The sequence below is a fragment of the Sceloporus occidentalis genome, unplaced genomic scaffold (genome assembly GCF_023333645.1).
Source record: "Sceloporus occidentalis isolate IW3139 unplaced genomic scaffold, rSceOcc1.0.p SCAF_122, whole genome shotgun sequence".
Lineage (NCBI taxonomy): Eukaryota > Metazoa > Chordata > Lepidosauria > Squamata > Phrynosomatidae > Sceloporus > Sceloporus occidentalis.
Genome location: NW_028317102.1, coordinates 478239 through 498967, shown reverse-complemented (window position 1 = coordinate 498967; position 20729 = coordinate 478239). Strand labels below are relative to the sequence as shown.

The following is a 20729-nucleotide window of genomic DNA, read 5'->3' as shown; positions in this document are numbered from 1 at the left end:
CACACAGCCTGGCAAACCCCATAACCCAGCGGTCACCCTACACGGTAGCCAGACCCACGCGTACAGAGGGATCCGCCACAAAACGGGACCAACAGAACCACTTCCTCCCATGGCGCACCTCCTGCCCCGAGTGCCCAGCCACCAACTCCTCAAGAACTCGTACATTTTCCACCCGCAGTATCCACTCACGAAGAGAAGGCGGAGACACCTTATTCCAGTGCAGGGGGATCAAGGCCTTAGCCTCATCAAGTAAGTGCCTAAGAACAGACTTCTTGTAAGAGGCAACCGAGAGAGGAGTATGGTGCAACAAGTAAGACAGAGGTTGGAAGGGAGGCGGGGAATCAGTGAAAAGACCAAGAGTGTCACGAATCTCCCTCCAGAAGGGGACAATAAGGGGGCATTCCCACCATATATGCAAAACAGATCCCCCCGGGTGACCACAGCGCCAACACACATCGGGATAGTCAGGAAATATGGCATGGAGGCGAGCCGGGGTACGATACCACATCGTGAGGAATTTGTAAGAAAGCTCCTGAGTCTTAGCACTAATAGAACAAACATGAGTTAACTGAAAGATTTTTTCCCATTCCGGTCGGGACAGCGAAACACCCAAAACACTCTCCCACTTCCCAGCGAAGGCGGGCAGAGGGTCCCCCAGCCCCTGGACGACAACCCTATATAAAAGAGAGATCCCATGCGCCGGAAGAGTCTCCCGCCTGTGTAACCCCTCAAAGGGAGTAACCTCCCGGATAAGATTGTGTTTTTGCGGGATGGAGCTAACGAAGTTACGTAGTTGCAAATATTGGAGAGAATGCAGGGCAGAGGAGGGCACCCCACGAAACAGATCAGAGAAGGAACGAAGCACACGGCCGCACATATACGCACACAGTGGCAAGGAGTCCTCAGGCCGCAGCAATAGAAAGGTCCCGCCACCCAAGCCCGGGGGGAAATCCGGATTATGGCGAACAGGGGTCAAGGGCGAGGGGTAAGTCGTCAGAGTATGTCGACGGTGCGAAACGTGTAAAACAGCAAGGGTAGCCAGCACAAACGGATTACCCCCAGCCGCCCGCCGAGCCGCCCCAGGGACCAACCACGGCAGGACACGAAGAGGGACAGAGGCAGTAGAAGCCTCCAGAGCAACCCACAATTTGTGGGACGGATGGTAGCTCCACTCCAACGTCCGCAGTAAATGACAAGCAAGATAGTAGGAGTGAAGGCACGGCAAACCAAGACCACCCTCAACCTTCGGTCTCTGCAACAAAGAGAGCGCCAACCGCGGAGTCTTCCCAGCCCAAATAAAAGAAACGAAGAGCGATCGAATCGATGAGAAAAAAGCGCGAGGCACCCTAATAGGCAGCGCCTGCAACAAATACAACACCCTAGGGAGCACATTCATTTTAAGCGCGTTAATCCTCCCGACCCACGAAATATAGAGCGAACTCCACGACAAAACATCCTTCCGGATCGCCTCAAGAAGGGGGGGAAAGTTAAGGCCATACAAAAGGGAAACATCAGCAGCCAACCACACACCCAAGTGCCGCATCTGGTGAGAGCACCACCGAAAAGGAAACGCAGAGGACAGGGAGTCGACCTCAACCCGTGGGAGGGACACATTCAACAACTCAGATTTAGAAAAATTGATCTTCAAATTTGACAGGCGACCATATTCACGAAATTCATCCATGAGCACCGGCAAAGAAACCCGGGGAGACGTAAGGGCAAAGAGCAAGTCGTCTGCAAAGGCCACAACCTTGTGATGAACATCGCCGCACCGAACACCCCGAATATCCGGATGAAGTCTGACAGCCTCCAAAAAGGGTTCCAAGGAGAGGACGAAGAGCATAGGGGACAAGGGGCAGCCCTGCCTTGTACCATTAGTAATGGGAAAAGAGGCGGAGAGCGCCCCATTAATCCGAACTCTAGCCGAAGGGTTAGAATAGAGGGAGGCAACCCATTGAAGCATGTGAGGACCAAAGCCCAAACCGCGCAGAACAGCAAGCATAAATGACCAATCAAGGCGGTCAAACGCCTTTTCTGCGTCAGTAGATAGAAGCACCGCCTCAGAGCCCGAGTGATGAATCAAATGAATCAAATTCAGAGCCCGAATAGTCCCATCCCTACACTCCCTACCGGGGACAAAACCAGATTGGTCCGGATGTATCAATGCCGGCAGAAACCGGCCCACCCGTAAAGCCAAAATCTTAGCAAACAATTTAAGATCAACATTTAAAAGGGATATGGGCCTATAACTACCACACACCTCGGCATCCTTCCCCTCCTTAGGAATCACCGCTATCGTGGCTGCAAGGGTATGCGGATGAAAAGCAGCACCCCCCAAAATAGAGTTGTAGACATCCAGCAAACGAGCACCCAAAGGAACAAAAAACTTTTTATAGTAGGCCAAAGACAGCCCATCAGGCCCCGGACACCGTCCCGTCTTAGAGAGCTTAAGAGCTGTCTCCAGCTCCCGAAGGGACATTGGGGACTCCAACGACTCGGAAGCCTCCCGGGACAACTTACGGGTTAAATGCCGGGACAGGTAGCTAACCAAAGCAGAACGGCGAACATCGGCACCCTCAGGACACGACAGCGTGGGGGAACGGTTATAAAGATTGGAGTAGTAAGAAACAAACGTAGCGGCAATATCAGAGGGAAGATGAAGAGCTACCCCACCAGACCCACGAATCGCAGGGATATAAGTCCGACGACGTCTCGCTCGTAAAGCCCTAGCCAAAAACTTCCCTGGCTTATTACCATGCTCATGATAGAGAGCTTTAAGGGTGGTGTAATGTTTCCGAGCCTGTGCATTGAGGAGGGATGCAAGCTCCCGGCGGAGAACCAACAATTTAGCGAAGACATCATCCCGCAACGTGTCCTTATGGTCCCTCTCCAATTGCCCTATCTGAAGGTAGAGGTCACTCAACTGACGAGCAGCAACACGCTTCCTTTCGGAACCCAGCCTAATCAGGTGCCCCCGAATTACGCATTTATGTGCCTCCCAGACCGTAGGAAGGGGCATATCAGGTGTCAAATTCGTAACAAAATAATCCCTGAGGACAGAGTCAATGGAATCACATATCGTAGCGTCAGAGAGCAAGGACTCATTCAAACGCCAGGCAGTCTGAGTGGGTCTATGTAAGGCAGAGCGAAGGGACACAACGAGAGGGGCATGATCCGACCAAGTAATCGAGCCATAACGAGCCGTCGTCAGGGAGGACAGGTGGTAGTGCGGAAGAAACAGATAATCTATACGGGAATAACGATTATGAGGAGCAGAAAAAAAACTAAAGTCCCTATCAGAGGGATGCAAAGCCCTCCAGCAGTCCACCAACTGGTTGTCACGCAACACCGCCCGCATCTGCCGAAGCACGGTGGCCGGGGTCCGGGACAGGCCAGTAGAAGAGTCAAGCTTCGGGTCTAGGGCAACATTTAGGTCACCCCCAAAAACTAAAATCCCCTCCTGGAAGTCCCGCAGCTGCCGCAAAGTTTTAGAAAGCCACACATGTTGCCGAACATTGGTTGTCTTTTTTTAAGTATCGGTGCAGCCATAAAATACACCACCCATACAGGCATAAGGGGTCATATAAGGAAGAGCGGAAACTGTTTTTTAGGGTTTACTTTAGCCGACAAGAAACGGAATAACATTGCAGCAGCTTTCTGAAGAAAAAAGTGTAGGAAAAGGTCAGTAAATCAATGCATATGGCTATAAAATAAGCAATGTATAAGAGAGCAAGGCCAGAAAAGGATCTCTAATGATGGTGCATAAACTTTATAAGAACATAGACTTCTCTGATGGAACAAAATCAAAGACCAGTAACAAAGGCAAAAGGTCAAACAGAAAATATTATATTCTTTTTAAATCTATTACGAGTGGGACTGTAGAAAGCGTAGAGGATCAGAATATGCCATTTAGGTTCACCTGAAAAACACATCACAGGAGAGTCTCTGCTGCCGAGGGTTGATTAATAGTTCCCGCAGTGCCTCCAGTGGGCAATTATACACATAAACTGGGCAGCGGAGGCGTCGGGGGGAGCTTGCGTCTTGCATAGAAGGTTGTCGGCTGAAGGAGATGTGTATTTCTCTCTTCTGCTCTCCATCTTGTCCGCTACCTGGAAGCGAGCGCAAGAGAACACCTTAAGCTTTGGAGACTTTGTTACAGCCACCTTTCCACCGAAACATCGATAACAACCTTACCCAATGCAGGGGTGACACTGAGTGTGGGAATTGTTGTACTGGAAGGGATCGAGTCGCTCTGAGATGTATTTCCCTCTAACGCCACAGACAGATCCTGGGGGGTCATCAGTTTCTGTGCATCTGGGATGGAAAGAAGTGCATTGAACTGAGTGTATACTAATGCTTACCCAGTCACTGAAACAGTAGCTTCCCTGAAAACGGCCCTGATATCACACTTCAGTATCAAAGAATATACTTATAATAATATTATAATATTTAATTATATTTATAATAATATTATAATATTATAACGCCAGCTTCTCTTTTTCAAGTGACCCTACAGTCGTTAAACGACAGCTCCAGTTTTGTACAAAGTCTAATGACCCAGCCACATATATAAACACGCACATATGCCCAGCATTACAAAGAAACTGGCAGAGGACACCTCAAGGTCATAGTAAAGTATAGTAATTGTCTGTGTATCACAAATAATCAGATGTGTGTGTGGGTTCTTGGTTAAAACAGCCTACCACACAACCATCTTTAAACTCTCCCATACCAGGTCTTCAATGTACGCTTACCTGAGAAAGTAGCCGGGAGGAAAGTCAAAAGCAGATGTTGTGGATTGACGAGTCGGGCATAGCAGCGCCACTGAGGGGCGCCCTCCGAGCAAGTAGTCGTCCTGTCATCTTCAGCCACCTCTGTGAGGCATGGACTCTGAAATAAACATTAGCGCTCAGCTTTGTATACCGTGCTGACAAAATAGGGCTAGTCAAGAACTGATACAAATACATATACATGCTAAGTAGGTTTTCATAATTTTTAACAGGTATTAAATTCTGTTAATAACTTAATTCTGAGAAATAACGGGTATTTAATTTCATCCCAAGAACGAGCCACAATGCAATTGTATCTACTACTAAATTAGTGATACTATTTCTGCCAATGACCAAAACTAGTAGCCAATATGACTAGCCACATATCTGTACAAAAATGTGAGTGGCCAAGGTGCTCTTCCAGTTCTTCACTGATACAAATGTTTCAGACAAACATATATATTGCCATGAACATTCGCCAGATTACATAACTCGGTTCTATCATCAACAATTCTAGATTAATTTACTGCATCTCACCGTTCTAGGTTTCCTAGAAATAGGAGTCAGCAAGGTCCTTCTAACAAAATACCTGCTATGGCTGTTTTGGTGATAATTCAAATAAAGCACAGCTACGTAACGAGTTATGGATGTTAATGTAAACGGCTCCTTGTTATAAGCTCTTTATGTAAGTATACAGTTACCTGTAAGTTACTAGAAGAGTTTGATAACTCCCGGTAAGTACTGTTTTGTGGTGACGGAGAGGGTTCCAGGACATCTGCCGGTACCGATGTTGTCGGCTGCTCTTCTGCAAAGAAATGCGGAAAATATGGATGAATGGAAAAAAGTACAACGAACCGCTCCTCAAGCCTCTAGTGTCCTGGCCTCTCTCTTACATGCAATGGCTTTTTAAAAGCCTCATGGTTCACTCCAGAGCTTTGCTAATACAGTCAGACTGGCCCTTACGATGAAGAAAAACTTAGATGCGGTTTATGAAATACTCTAAAACGTGCCTTTAGAGAACGAGAATGGACTGGAATGCCCCTCACGGTCACGTTGCAGAACTTGCTCCATAAAGGCCACGTGATCCTGTTCTGAAAGTGGGATCTCGCGATCATTGATGTCATTCAGAAGGCAGCTATGAAACAGGCTCAGCAGCATATCGTTGGGCAGCGAGGCCTCCAACGACGTTTCCTCAGACTCTGCTTAAAAGTAAAAAGCGGAGAAGAGAGGGCGGGAAAGCGTCAGGATGTTAAAGAAGGGTAAACCAGCATCTTTGGAAAATTGCCGTACAAAATTTGGACTCATTTAGCTATTTTTCACGGAAAACAAGCACATTTTTAGCCATAACATAATTGCAAAAAGGGTTTTCTAACGATCAATTATCCCTTTAAACTTAAACTTGGATTAGCGGACACAACGTGCCACTGGAACACAGGAGAGATGGGAGTGATAAAGGGCCACTGGAACACAGGAGTGATGGGAGTAATAAAGGGCCTCTGGTATTCCATCAAAAATCAGCTATTTCCAGCTACAATAGTCATTTACAACATTAACACCGATAATCTCATGTTATTTTAATAGCAAAATTATTTTTTTCTCTGAAAAACAAGGACATTTCTAAGGGACCCTAAACTTTTGAACGCCAGCGTCCGAAAAACTAGGGAAGTTTAGGGTCAATAACTAGAGAGCTGCAGCTGGCTATCTGCAGACACATGGTACTAAGTACTATTTTGGCCTTCCAATGAATGTCCCCGTCCCTTTAAAGTAAAGGCAATACCTCTGCTTAGGGTCAGAAGAAACATTTCAATTTGTTGACATTTTGGCAGCAGTTTCAATAGATCAAGGTGGAAAGGGACTTCTCGTATGCACTGTCCAATATGCTCCGGAGGATCTGGAAAAGATGCAATATAAATGCAAGTCACTTACCCATTAAACCTTATTATTGCTGGTCCAACACAATCAAATCATGCAAACATCTGAACCATTACAGGTCGCTGGCCAATAATTTTATTGCGGTTTCTCATTCAGGGGCAGTTTATGCCATTCTATCAATGCACAAATTCAATTTCTTTCTGTGACATCCAGTCTGGAATATGTAATTGCTTTACCTACAGTCCTGATCCCTCCAAGGTACAGACATGTCTGAGAATAACTGCGCCCTAAAGCATGAGGAGTTTCACTTGGTCGTGGTTCCTTCAAGAACTTTAAATGCGTAAATGCGTAATTATTCCCAAGAATACCAGCCTTCTTGTGATACGTTCCAGCCAGATACTCACCTGTACTTTCCATTTTCCCCAGGACAGGGGATCCCCCATCTTTATTTTGGCACAGCTGCACTATATACTCAAATGTTAGCATGATGTTTATACAACTTTGGTCTCTTGGAAAAAGCTGAAGGGAAAAAAGAAGAGATACATCCAGCTCTTAAATAAACCGAGAAAATGTCATCCCAGTTTTAAGCCCTTCCATTTGTGGCTGGACTATAATCCCATGGCCATTGAGAAGGTGTAGGGGTACTCACTGCCTGAGGTATCTCAGAATATGTCAGCCCCTGCAAATGCCTCCATCTTTCACTGCTGCCCATCACAAGCCCACTTTGTGGCTCAACCCAGCACTCGGAAACCAGATGCAGCTCCGTGTCCTGCTCTATGGCTTCTACCTCCGTGTCATTATCCTCATCTGTTGAAAAGCTAAGAACATGGAGAAACTGTTAAGTAAAGTTTAGCAAAAGCTGGAGGACATGGATATGTAGCCGAGAGGTATCTCACCTGTCCTTGGTGGAGGTCACGTAGGGTGGGAATAGAATGTATTGGATTATGCAGCTGTGCTTTTCTATGCTTCCATCACTTAGAGAGTCACTCTGCAAACACACAAAGCAGCCGTTGACATTCACGAACAGCTAAGACGTTACAACATGATGGCATTTAAAGGGATGAACCTCACCTGTATAGGAACTTCCAACACCATGTTAATAATTCCTTCTCCACTAGAAGCAAAATGGAATCCTTCAGAGAGACGTATCCTGCAGGTATCAAGCACAAAAACACACATTGCTTATTGATATGCGTTGTAAGCGGTTTGTACGTGGCGCACGGGTCCAGTACTCACTCAGTAAGTGTAGACAGGATCTGTGCCAAGGATGTTGTGGGCACAGTTGTGGCCCACCCTGATTGAACAGACCAAATCCATCTCTGATGGTAAAAGTAGCGGGATAGGGAAGCAAGAGTGGAAGAGGCAGAGCGATTGGTTGTTAGAGGCCCAGGCACCGAGGCGTGCTGGGCCAGACTCTCCAAATTCAAGATGAACGGAGTCCGGTAATCCAAAGGCAATTTATCGTACCTAGAAGACATTAAAATCTTTGTAATATAACTGAAAACACTTTAATGTGTACAAACAGACCCAGGATACATAGACAAAAAATTACCATTATATAACCCTCTGAGAACCTTAATCAATGGCACCTACTTTATGAGCAGCTTCTCCAAAGGCTTGTGCAATAAGACCAGGCATGGCCTGTCTGAGAAGGCTGGAGGAGGCACCTGGGGTGGTGGAGATCTGGAGGGTGAGCTAACTCCAAACACCTTCCTTTTCACCTTTGGCGTAGTTTCTTTGCTCTGCACTCTATGTGGGAAGCGAAGTTGAAGGATCCGGTCCCTCAGCTCCTCCACGATCTGAGACAATGTAAGAATGGGATAATGTACATAATTTTTACCAAAGTCTCCTAATGGAAGGAACAGCATGTAAAAGATGCATGGCATCACTATTTTAAAGAAAGCTACCATGTAAAGCAGATCATCACAAAAAAGACTTGTGACACAAACACTATCTTTTAGAATCGCTCAATGGTATTTAAAAATAATTTAACATATCTTCACATCTTCATCAGTGAAATCAGACCGAACATATCGGCAGACGTGGACCCTCCATGCTTAAGTGGGATGACAAGCACAACTGGGTTTTTCTGGGGCAATTGTAACCTTTTCTACTATAATCTGTGTTGATACCTTGTTCCTGCTGTGTGCTGGAGTTCCTAAAGGGAATCCCAGCCGAAGAACCATGCAGGGGGCTTTCCAAATGATTCGCACCACGCAGAACGAGGAAGGTGACTGGTCCAGAGCGCTAGTGGAAAGGGAGACAAAGTCACTTCATTATCAACCTGAATGTAGATAAACACGTGAGTTACAAAAGAACTGCTTTACTGCAATGGACGTATAATGCAGTTTGGGTTTACCTTAGCATCAGCTTGACATAAGAATAGCCCTCCACAAGTACAAAACTACTCCAGTCCCGTAGTAGCGATGTGAGTGCTGTGTGAGCAATACGACACAGAACTGTGCTGTATCGGCCATTGTTTCCAGGGGTATGAAGGTGCTTTGGAACTGGCCTATAGGTAAAGGGGAGCAGAATACGAAGCTCAGTCAGCAGAATACAATGCAAGACGGGTATTTTCCTTCTGTTTCGATTACCCATTCTATTTCTTTAGATTGTAATCTCTCTTATACATAGCTCTAGTGCTTTATTAAGGGGGGGGGTCACAAATGGTGAAGTTTTACTTACATGTCGTGCTCCAACAGTAACACAATACGGTGCACGTGCAGCCAGCGTTGCCAGAAATTGGCATCCATTGAGAGAATGGGTTTCCAGTAGGAGGCAAACTGGGAATGACTGGAATCAGAGCCACTGTGCTGGAGTGATAACACCTGCGGAATTGGGAGATAAAGTAAGCATAAAGAGCAGACAGTGTACTATGTACGTACAGAAAAGAATCAGTTCAAGTGCTCTACTCTTCTGGACACTTACAGGCGTTGTAGACCCAGGGGGGATGTAGAATAGTGGGACGCCATTCTTTGTACTTTCAGGGATTTTGAAATGCTCAGGCACAGTGTCAAATGACTTCAGGTGAACCAACATTTGGTCTGTCTGGCTAATGCTGCAAAGCAGAAACAACAATCGGTAAAAGAACAAATATAATCCGGACATCCAAGACCTGAGCAGCAGAATGATACACAATAGATTGTGCATTGTTTAGCCTTTCATCAAAGGATTAGTAATACATCCTAATTACATACCTTTCCAGGCCAAGAAGCGTCTGGAAAAGTAAATAAGCAGCATTTCTAAATGAAAGGACTCTTATTGAGACAAGGGATCGGTAAAGGAAATACAGAATAAATAAGAATATAATCAAAGAATAAATAAATCACAATTTATTGGTTGGTAAATAAATACAATGTGACCCTACACATTAACTTTATGGATGTTAAGCATGTTGGGAATTACTGGATGGACATGTTCCTTACCTCTGGAGGGTATTCCAGAACCGTCGAATGACACTAGTTCTGTACATGCTTGTGATGGGCTTTTTCAACGTGCAGCTGATATCGTGAAGTATATCGTAGCTTCCTTCCATGACAACCTCTACTCTTGTGCTGCGGTTGGGGGGATCCAGGGGCCAAGGTGCCATCGCTAGGTACTCAACTCGCATGTTGTGTTTCCAAAGAAGGACAAGTTTCACCTCCAACATACCTTACACAGAGGGAAAGGCAACGTGAATTTAGGGCTACAGCCAAAAGAAAAGCGATGGGGCTCACAACAAAGCATTAAAAACAGTTACAATGTTTAGAAGTTGAATATAGAGCTAGGTTCTATTGAGTGATATTGAATGTGTTGAAAAATGCAACTTTATGGATATATTTTAAGAATTTATATTGAAAAACAGATATGTTAGAGGCAGACTCTTAGTTTACAATTCATGGTCTACATAAAAAAAAAACTATTGATACCAAAAATCCTTCTCAGCTGAAATAAACAATGATGTCCGTTGGCAGGAAAATTAACTAATGGCAAACATGCCTCCATGGACTGTAACATCAATAGTTGGATTCTTCTCCTGGTTGTTGGTCAGAAATGATATTTACCTTTGACGATGCGGATCTCGCGAATGCTGTAGCCCTCCCTGAGCCGTACGGACACCACACTGACAAGATCTGCGTGCACCTCCTTCTCCGCGTGTTTCCTTCGGCGCATGGCCAGAGCGGGATTGCTGCTTGCAGACACCAGATGCTCGTTGAAAAGCTTGTGCTGGGAACCTATCACAAAACACAATATACAGAACCATGCACAGAGTGAGATATGTCATACATATGCTTTCGTTGGTCATGTTTGGTCTGCAACTTGTTTTGCTGCAGCTCCCAGAATTTTTATTAAACAAGCAGAGGCATCAACAAAAATCCCAAACACCCCTGACTCACCGCAGTAATACTCTGGGTTTAGTGCCTCCCCAGTACGGAGGAAGGAATACAGCAAGAAAGCCTTGTGGTAGACATTTATGTCTGGGGGTCCTGGTTCCAGTTCGGGACAGGAAGAAAGGTAAGATCCTAAAGTGGCCATTGCAATAAATTTCATTAGTTCTACATTAGGAACGTAGCCAAAGCTGCAGTCATAGGAATACACTCCTCCGACCTGCAACAAGAAGAGGAACAAATCAGTGCTGTAAAGGTTCTCATTGCTGATGCCCAAGTACCCCTAAACGCGCAGGTTTTACAAAATGGCAACAGGCGGCTCTTCCAATAGCAAATGGGGATCTAGTAGACAGAGATGCTGATAGATCCTGGGTATGAGGATGAACTCTTGGTATTTTCGGCAAACACTGCAAAGAAGGGAAAGCGATTTTACCTGTACAAACGAGCAAGCGATGGTGCTGCTTCTCAGCAGGTTCAATAACGTCTCACACACTGCCACATCTGGGACACTCGTGACTCCATCAGTGATCACAATGATTCCTGTAACATAGTAACATAGTAACATAGTTCATAAGGTTGAAAAAAGACCAAAGTCCATCAAGTTCAACCTATATACATATTGTGTCCCTACTGTGTTGATCCAGAGGAAGGCAAAAAACCCTTATGAAGCAGATGCCAATTGCCCCATACCAGGGGGAAAATTCCTTCCCGACTCCAAATATGGCAATCAGAATAAATCCCTGGATCAACGTTCTGTCCCTATTAATCTAATATCCATAACTTGTAATATTATTGCTTTCAAGAAACACGTCCAGGCTCCTTTTGAACTCTTTTATTGAGTTTACCATCACCACTTCCTCTGGCAGAGAGTTCCATAATCTCACCGCTCTTACTGTAAAGAACCCCCGTCTGTGCTGGTGTAGAAACCTTCTTTCCTCCAGCCGTAGAGGATGTCCCCTTGTTATAGATACAGTCCTGGGTATAAATAGGTCCTGGGAGTGATCTCTGTACTGTCCCCTTATATATTTATACATAGTTATTAAGTCCCCCCTAAGCCGTCTTTTTTCCAAACTAAATAACCCCAATTCTGATAATCTTTCTGGGTACTGTAGTCCTCCCATTCCCCTTATTACTCTGGTTGCCCGTCTTTGAACCCTCTCCAGCTCCACTATATCTTTCTTGTACACTGGTGCCCAGTACTGTACACAGTATTCCATGTGTGGTCTGACTAGTGACTTGTACAGGGGTAGAATTATTTCCTTGTCGTGGGCATCTATGCCCCTTTTGATGCACCCCATGATTTTATTTGCCTTAGCAGCAGCTGCCTGACACTGGTCGCTACAGGTAAATTTACTGTTAACTAAAACTCCTAAGTCCTTTTCCATGTCAGTCGTCCCCAGTGTTTTCCCATTTAATACATATTCCCAGCCTGGATTTTTCTTCCCCATGTGCATAACCTTACATTTATCTGTGTTGAACCTCATCTGCCACATCCCAGCCCAAGCCTCCAACCTATGCAGATCCATTTGTAATCGTGCGCTGTCCTCTATTGTGTTAACCACGTTACAGAGCTTAGTATCGTCTGCAAAGATTGATACTTTACTATGCAATCCCTCTACAAGGTCATTAATAAATATATTAAAAAGAATAGGACCCAAAACTGACCCCTGTGGTACCCCACTAGCAACAGTCACCCACTCAGAGTACGTACCATTAATAACCACCCTCTGTTTCCTATCACTGAGCCAGTTACTTACCCACATACACACATTCTCCCCCAGCCCAAGCATTCTCATTTTATGTACGAGCCTTTTATGTGGCACCGTATCAAATGCTTTGGAAAAATCAAGATATACGACATCCAGCGATTCACCCCGATCCAGTCTTGAGCTCACCTCCTCATAAAAGCTGATCAGGTTAGTTTGACAGGACCGATCCCTTGTAAACCCATGCTGATATGGAGTCATACACTTATTTTCATTGAGATACTCCAAAATAGCATCTCTTAGGAAACCCTCAAACAGTTTACACACAACAGAAGTTAAACTAACAGGCCTATAATTCCCCGGGTCACTTTTTGTCCCCTTTTTGAATATTGGCACAACATTTGCTATGCGCCAGTCCTGGGGAACAGACCCTGTCACTATAGAGTCCTTGAATATTAGAAATAGGGGTCTGTCTATTACATTACTTAACTCCCTTAGAACGCGGGGGTGAATGCCATCTGGACCTGGTGATTTGTCTATTTTGATTTTTTTTAGGCGGCACTGCACTTCTTCCTGGGTTAGACAGGCGACATGTACTGGGGCAGTTATCTCATCCTGCTGTATATTACCTGGCATTTCATTTTCCTCTGTGAATACAGCAGAGAAGAATATATTTAATAGATTAGCTTTTTCCTGATCCCCGTCTATAACTTCTCCCTCATTACTTTTTAAGGGGCCAACGCTTTCATTGTTAACCTTTTTACTATTTATATAGTTAAAGAACATTTTGGGGTTTGTTTTACTCTCTTTGGCAATGAGTCTTTCTGTCTCCAATTTTGCTGCTTTTATCTGATTTTTACATATTTTATTTTTTTCCCGATAGCTTTTTAGTGCTTCCTCACTGCCTTCCTGTTTTAGTAGCTTAAATGCCTTTTTTTTGCCATTTATTGCCCCCTTTACATTTTTATTTATCCACATTGGTTTTCTCTTGTTCCTGACTCTTTTATTCCCATACGGTATGTACCTTTCACAGTGAGAATTTAAGATATTCTTAAAAATCTCCCATTGAGCGTCTGTACTCTTGTTTTTGAGGACATTTTCCCAATTTACAGTGTTAAGGGCTTCTCTTAGTTGATCAAACTTTGCCCTCCTAAAGTGCATAGTTCTTGTGGCTCCTCTAAGAGAAGTTGACAATGAGTTCTAGGTAGCCAACTGGAACGTTGCGTTCTAGATCTTTCTGAATTACATACAATAATAATATCCCTGTTAACTATCTCTACCCAAAGCTGGTCCTAAGCTTTACAAGAGGCATCACTCACCTGCATTTGAATTGGCTGGTAGCAGCTGTAGGGCTAAAATACCCTGCCGTATCATGGTAACCAAGCCAATGTCGGCTGTTACCATAGACACACCACCTTTTTTTCCTGCTGGCTGACTCCCATACTGAGGGACACAATCCTAAGAAAATCAACCAAAAAGGCAACTGTAAAGCAATTAAAGGGGTGATAAATAAATAAAACTACAGAAAATAAAGTTTAAAAACGATTTAATTCTTGCCGAATATATGTTGCTTATTAATGCTGTGATGGAACCAACATAAGACATCGTGTTGGTACCTAAAAGGTAATGTGATGGTTTTTAACATAATTAAATTCATTTCTAAAAACTACATTGTGTGTGTTTTTTTTTTTTTTTTTCATTAACGTTTTTGAGATTTGGTTTGAACGCAAGAGACTGTTTCATGCCAAGGAAACTGACATTTGCGGCAAAAGGAGGGAAACCCCTAGCATATCTAGTCATCTTTCTGTCCAAAAATCCTCTTCTTACTCCTTACCCTTACCCTTACTTTGGCTGACGGAGGCAATATATTTCACTTAATGGGAGAAGAACCTTAACAAAAGGTGGAGGAATAATCATGCAGATCTTGAAAGTAGGAAGCAGTGATGGCTGCTCCCAAACATTCACATTTTGCTAATTTAACGTGTCATGATTAGATGTTGCTTATCAGATCATGCAGCCAAATGGATGAAATCTCTGCTTTTAAATGGACAGCTCTGGAAGCTCACATAACACTTCTTTAGAGCCGACAATGTTACAGTACATCTGAGTCTTTGTACCTGAGATTGCGGTTGATACTGTTGCTGTAGCATCTCTGCAACCTTATTCTCAAAGGCCCCTAACTGAAGATAGACCTGTTGTAGAAACGCCTGCAGCTTGTGTTCTTCCAGCTGGCATCCCTGAACCAGGACCTGAAACAGTAATCCGCAACGTTAATGCCATATGGAACGCTTTGTCATTCCACTAGCCTTTCAGGAGCAGTGGAAATATATCTCCAGAGACAATGCAATTAAATATGGACAACAATAATACTGGAAAATTGGTGCCCCGGGACTTTGCTGTGCACCTGAGGATTTCCACAATTACCTGGTGACTCTGAAGTCCTACAATAGAAGAATAGGCTTGAATGGTGACAAATATCTCCGGCTGGAAAAGGATGTTGGATCCGGGGATGCGGAAAGGCCGGAGAAGACCAAGCAAACATCGTGAAAGCGAATGGAAGATCTCATCAAAAATAATCTCCTCCGTGGAATCGTCCTATAAAAAGAGGAGAGGGTTGGGGGTTTCTGCACCGGGTGTGTTTTGTGCATATTGCTGTCCAGACAACTTATCACAGGGTGATATCAATGGGAGCTAAATGAGGGATTCCTGACAAGTTGTAACGTTAATGGCCAACAATTATATTAATTCTCTAATTCTATGTCATTAATTACCACAATTCCAGTAGAAGGGCTGAGGTCCAATTCTATTACAAAGCGGTATTGCCGTGCCAGGAAAGTGACCCATGTGGATGGCACCAGGAGAAATGGACCCGCTGGAACAGGTTCATCAGGTTGCCAGCCATGAGGTATGATGCCAACAACCTCAAGTTCGCTGTCATGTAGTCCCTGGAAACACAAAGTACGATACAGAAAATGAATCTGGAAAAATAATCAAAGGTAATCTGATAGAGAGCACCAGACCAAAGAATGTATGTTCTCGGATTAGATCTGAAAATAACCATTTATTGTACGCTCCTGTTGATAGTAACATAATCTAAAGGGTAGGGGGACCCTAACTCTGGAACTCAAGTGCTCCATAACTGCAGAATTTCAGGATATCTGGAAAAAGCCCAGATTTTCTCATCAATGGGTATATGTTTCAGGCAGGCTGCCCAAGCCGGACATCCAGAGACCGTTCCAGCAGGAGACCGTTCCACACTTACCAACTCGGACTCGGGGACTGCAGAGACCGACTGATGCAGGTGGGAGAGAAACCAAGCAAGACGAACATTGCGGGAAATCCGATAATCTTTCTTCATCAGCAGGAAGACATGGCCGGCTTCTTCCACCTGTCAAGTAATAATTTGATTGAATGGAAGATTTACTGACAAAAAAGGACTCCATTATCAAGAGAAAAAAAAAAACCAACACATCATGAAGATAAGATCTTATTGCAGTTCCTTCATGAGAGACAAAGAATTTTAAATGCCACAAGTCTGTAAATAAAAATTACAGATGAGAAGTTCAATTTTTACGCAATCAAGTCTACTTTTGTACAAAATCGATTTCACAAGAAGAACATTAAAATTATTTCCAAGGGGCATCCTTTTTAGTGTCAACCTATAATTAGACCAATACCTTCATCTTTTTTTCTAGCTTTCTAATGTGTCTACTAGACAACCCCCCTGACTCCTTATCACACTGCCTGTGGTAAAGTAAAGAATGACTCTGTCTTAATCACCTAGTAAGACTAATAAAGGTCAATGGAGGAACGGACTTCATTAGCATAAACAATCAGCTCAGCTTGGAGTTTGTGCTGGGAAAGTCACCCAAAATATCACGACATGACAAAACCTGGGGGGGGGTTATTACTGTATCCAGCGCTTGGGGTTGTTACTGTATAATGCGTTTGGGGGGGCTATTACTGTATGCAGCGTTTGGAGGGGTTATTACTGTATGCAGCGCTGGGGGGGTTATCACTGTATGCAGCGCTGGGGGGGTATCACTGTATGCAGCGCTGGGGGGGTATCACTGTATGCAGCGCTGGGGGGGTAATCACTGTATGCAGCGCTGGGGGGGTAATCACGGTATGCAGCGCTGGGGGGTTATCACTGTATGCAGCGCTGGGGGGGGTTATCACTGTATGCAGCGCTGGGGCGGTTATCACTGTATGCAGCGCTGGGGGGGTAATCACTGTTGCAGCGCTGGGGGGGTAATCACTGTATGCAGCGCTGGGGGGGTAATCACTGTATGCAGCGCTGGGGGGGTTATCACTGTATGCAGTGCTGGTGGGGTTATCACTGTATGCAGCGCTGGGGGGTAATCACTGTATGCAGCGCTGGGGGGGTAATCACTGTATGCAGCGCTGGGGGGGTAATCACTGTATGCAGCGCTGGGGGGGTATCACTGTATGCAGCGCTGGGGGGGTAATCACTGTATGCAGCGCTGGGGGGGTATCACTGTATGCAGCGCTGGGGGGGTAATCACTGTATGCAGCGCTGGGGGGTAATCACTGTATGCAGCGCTGGGGGGGTTATTACTGTATACAGCGCTGGGGGTAATGATCAAGAAGAACATTAAAATTATTTCCAAGGGGCATCCTTTTTAGTGTCAACCTATAATTAGACCAATACCTTCATCTTTTTTTCTAGCTTTCAGGGGAATGTATAAAATAGTATATCCCAAGGTATCCAACGTGAACAATGGCAGCCGTCATGCAATTTGTACATTTTAATTGCTGAGGTGTGCTCGGCCGGCTCTAGACCAACATCTGGAGCTTCACCGTCCTCTGTGACTCCCCAATACATTAAGAAGAAGAAGAAGAAAATAATTGTATAATGATAAAGGGGTGAAAAAACTAAAGTGATACTATTTAGGAAAGATTTCTCAAGAACATTTGAAAGAGTTACATTACTGTAAGACGTTGAAAAGTATTTAAACTGAAAAGCACTCTAAAAGTGTTCTCTAAAACAGGATAAATATGTTTATCTAATGGGAACAATCAAGCACTAATCAGACGCCACTCAATGCGGGTACTTCGGGAACTATCAATTTCTCAGCTTAATGAGAGGAAACGATAGCACTTAAATAAATAAAAAATGAAGAAAAAATGGAAAATGTTGCCTAACAGAGTAAAAGGTATACGACAACACATTAAAACACCTTCATTCATTCACATAATGAATAAATAATACAATGTATTCTCTCGCTTTCGATACCATTTGAAAGCACTCTTCATGGAGTTAGTATAATGCGGGTCTGTTGGTTACATGGGGGGTTACATGTATTAATGGAAACTAAAAGCAGTGACGGTACCAACTAATTCTGTAAACAGCTGTATTTATGTATTTTGGACCCGTCTGTCACATCTGGAATCTTATAAAATAAACTTAAAGGGACACAGCAGTAAGCAAACTAACCAACAAAACGTAGCAGAAAGTACTTTAGAGTTTATTTTCCCTCACTTGGTGTCGAGCTCAGCTAAAACACGGCTAAGTTCACGTGTAGAGCCTTCCATGTCAGACCTCCACTTCCACTCAAAAGTTTGGGGTCACTCTGCTGTTTTCATGGAAAACAAGGACATTTCAGGCTGTAACATAATTGCAAAAGGGTTTTCTAACGACCAATTAGCCTTTCAAACTTCAACTTGGATCAGCGAAAACAATGTGCATTGGAACCCAGGAGTGATGGGAGTGGTAAAGGGCCATTGGAACACCGGAGTCATGGGAGTGATAAAGGGCCATTGGAACACCGGAGTCATGGGAGTGATAAAGGGCCATTGGAACACCGGAGTCATGGGAGTGATAAAGGGCCATTGGAACACCGGAGTCATGGGAGTGATAAAGGGCCATTGGAACACCGGAGTGATGGGAGTGATAAAGGGCCATTGGAACACAGGAGTGATGGGAGTGATAAAGGGCCATTGGAACACCGGAGTGATGGGAGTGATAAAGGGCCATTGGAACACAGGAGTGATGGGAGTGATAAAGGGCCATTGGAACACCGGAGTCATGGGAGTGATAAAGGGCCTCTGTACCCTATGATGAGATTCCATTAAAATCCAGCCGTTTACAGCTACAACAGTCATTTACAACATTAACCCCACTTGCGCTGGATTTCTGATCCATTTCATGCTATTTTTAATAGACAAAATTGGCTTTTCTTCCAAACAAAACAAAAAATAGACATGTCTAAGTGGCCACAAACTTCTGAACTGCAGTATACGTCCCGGCATCTTAAAGTGTAAGAGATGCTGGAAGAATAGAGACAATCATATTCTTATTTATTTATTTTAATTATAATTCACTCCAAGGCAGAGAATCGTCTAAAGCTCAAGTGTGAGTAGTCCACGGGCTCATCCGTACAATACAGAAATCTGGGCATCTTCACGGACCGGTATTAAGGCCAACCTAGAACACCCTCAAAACCGACTCATTTTCTGCTATTTTGTTACTGTTACTTTTATAAGCTGTGGAATTTAACCAACAATCAATATTTCGCCTATAAACTTGATATTAATCAACAATAAATGTTTGCTTTCTGATGGTCCAACAAATATCAGTTTTAAACTTGATAAAACCAAACCAGAACTGTGTATATATATATATATATATATATATATACACACAAATTCTAAAATATTTATGGGATAGGTCACTAGTGTAAGGGTGCCAGTCAGACATTGGGGTTTATTCATCAAAACTGGATTTGCAGGGGAACCGGTGTAAAGATTCCTCGTATCATACCTCGTAGCTGTCAGCGCCATTTAAATAAGGGATTTAATGTGAAGTAGGTAACTATTAACTGTGGTGACATCACAGTGACCTCACACCCAAAAAGAGCACCCAGAATGAAAAACACAACAGAGAAAAATGTACCAATAGTAAATATATAATATATAATATATTTAACATTATTATAGCTAGTTCTCAGTCAGGTTTAGATACTAGTTAATTTTCCAGATTAGACCCTGTCGGCCCCATCTAGTCGCCCGTTTCTCCTGCTGTTAAAACTTAAACCTTAATCAGTCTCGTCTTAGATTCAGGAGCCATATGTCTATCCCATACATGTTTAAATCCCCTCATTGTATCAGCCATTACCATTTTGGCTGGGAGGCTGTTCCACTTACCTACCCCCCTCCATATACATTAATGGCGATGATGACTTGTTAAAGGCAGATCTAGCACGTTGCCATCATAGATATCCAGTCCTAAGTAGGCCACATGGCAATGCTAACCACTCAATGTATCTTCTCATCATTACTGTCCGTGGTATAAGGGTGCTGCTAGACCAACGATATCAGGGAGACACTTTGCCGATTAATGGCTGAAAGGGAACGTTGGCTGGTGAGAAATAATCTCCGTCTAGCCTTAGGAAGCACTACAGGGGTTGTGTTATGAGGGCAGTGGGTACAGAAAACACAGGCATTTATGCCGAGACCCCTCGGGGACTGCAGGACTATCACAAGGAAACAACCACAACTTGTTTGTAAACTTCTACTTATATCACACACATGAAAATGTTACTTGCAGCCGTGTTGTGCAGCAGTGTGTCACGCACGACCGGTCAGTAATGGCAGGAATGTTGTGTTATTACTGCGATGTTATTTGGGAGTGTGCGACATGTGACTGCTTTGCTTTTGTTGCCTCCACCTAGAGAGGATTGTGATGCGAAACGTGGGACTTTTGCTATCTTTAAATAGTTGCAATACCAGACTGGGGTGTTGCTATTATCTCTATGCGTTGTTGTGTATCGTGTTGTGAGACAAGCAATTGCAATGTTATTACAGCCACGTTGCGTTGCTCTGTGTGTGTTGCAATGGGGGCCTATTCACTAAAGGGAGAGTTGTGGTTTCAACTCAATCATTCATTCATTATTCCAGCAAGAAGGGCTGAGCTGGCCCCTGTATAATGTATAAGTGTGCAAGGACACAGAAGAGATGGCACTAATTGAACTATACATTATACAGGGCCAGCC

At 44.0% G+C, this 20729-nt stretch overlaps 1 protein-coding gene across 1 annotated transcript in view; it reads right to left on the bottom strand.

Annotated features, from left to right (window-relative positions):
* LOC149282138 (KICSTOR complex protein SZT2-like) overlaps window positions 1–16397 on the bottom strand; it is a 53182-nt gene extending 36785 nt beyond the window's left edge. The window contains exons 1-23 of the mRNA XM_089498583.1: window positions 16392–16397; window positions 15963–16102; window positions 15486–15645; window positions 15139–15309; window positions 14781–14963; window positions 14034–14172; window positions 11442–11548; window positions 11018–11228; window positions 10685–10855; window positions 10067–10292; window positions 9570–9699; window positions 9327–9469; window positions 9001–9153; window positions 8774–8888; window positions 8235–8440; window positions 7878–8108; window positions 7713–7791; window positions 7538–7629; window positions 7291–7459; window positions 7046–7160; window positions 5816–5971; window positions 5471–5574; window positions 1531–3475 (exon numbers count right to left, since the gene is read on the bottom strand). Coding sequence (XP_089354709.1) covers window positions 1531–3475; window positions 5471–5574; window positions 5816–5971; window positions 7046–7160; window positions 7291–7459; window positions 7538–7629; window positions 7713–7791; window positions 7878–8108; window positions 8235–8440; window positions 8774–8888; window positions 9001–9153; window positions 9327–9469; window positions 9570–9699; window positions 10067–10292; window positions 10685–10855; window positions 11018–11228; window positions 11442–11548; window positions 14034–14172; window positions 14781–14963; window positions 15139–15309; window positions 15486–15645; window positions 15963–16102; window positions 16392–16397 — 5152 coding nt within the window. The remainder of the gene's footprint in view (window positions 1–1530; window positions 3476–5470; window positions 5575–5815; window positions 5972–7045; window positions 7161–7290; window positions 7460–7537; window positions 7630–7712; window positions 7792–7877; window positions 8109–8234; window positions 8441–8773; window positions 8889–9000; window positions 9154–9326; window positions 9470–9569; window positions 9700–10066; window positions 10293–10684; window positions 10856–11017; window positions 11229–11441; window positions 11549–14033; window positions 14173–14780; window positions 14964–15138; window positions 15310–15485; window positions 15646–15962; window positions 16103–16391) is intronic.
* Window positions 16398–20729: the final 4332 nt, after the last annotated feature.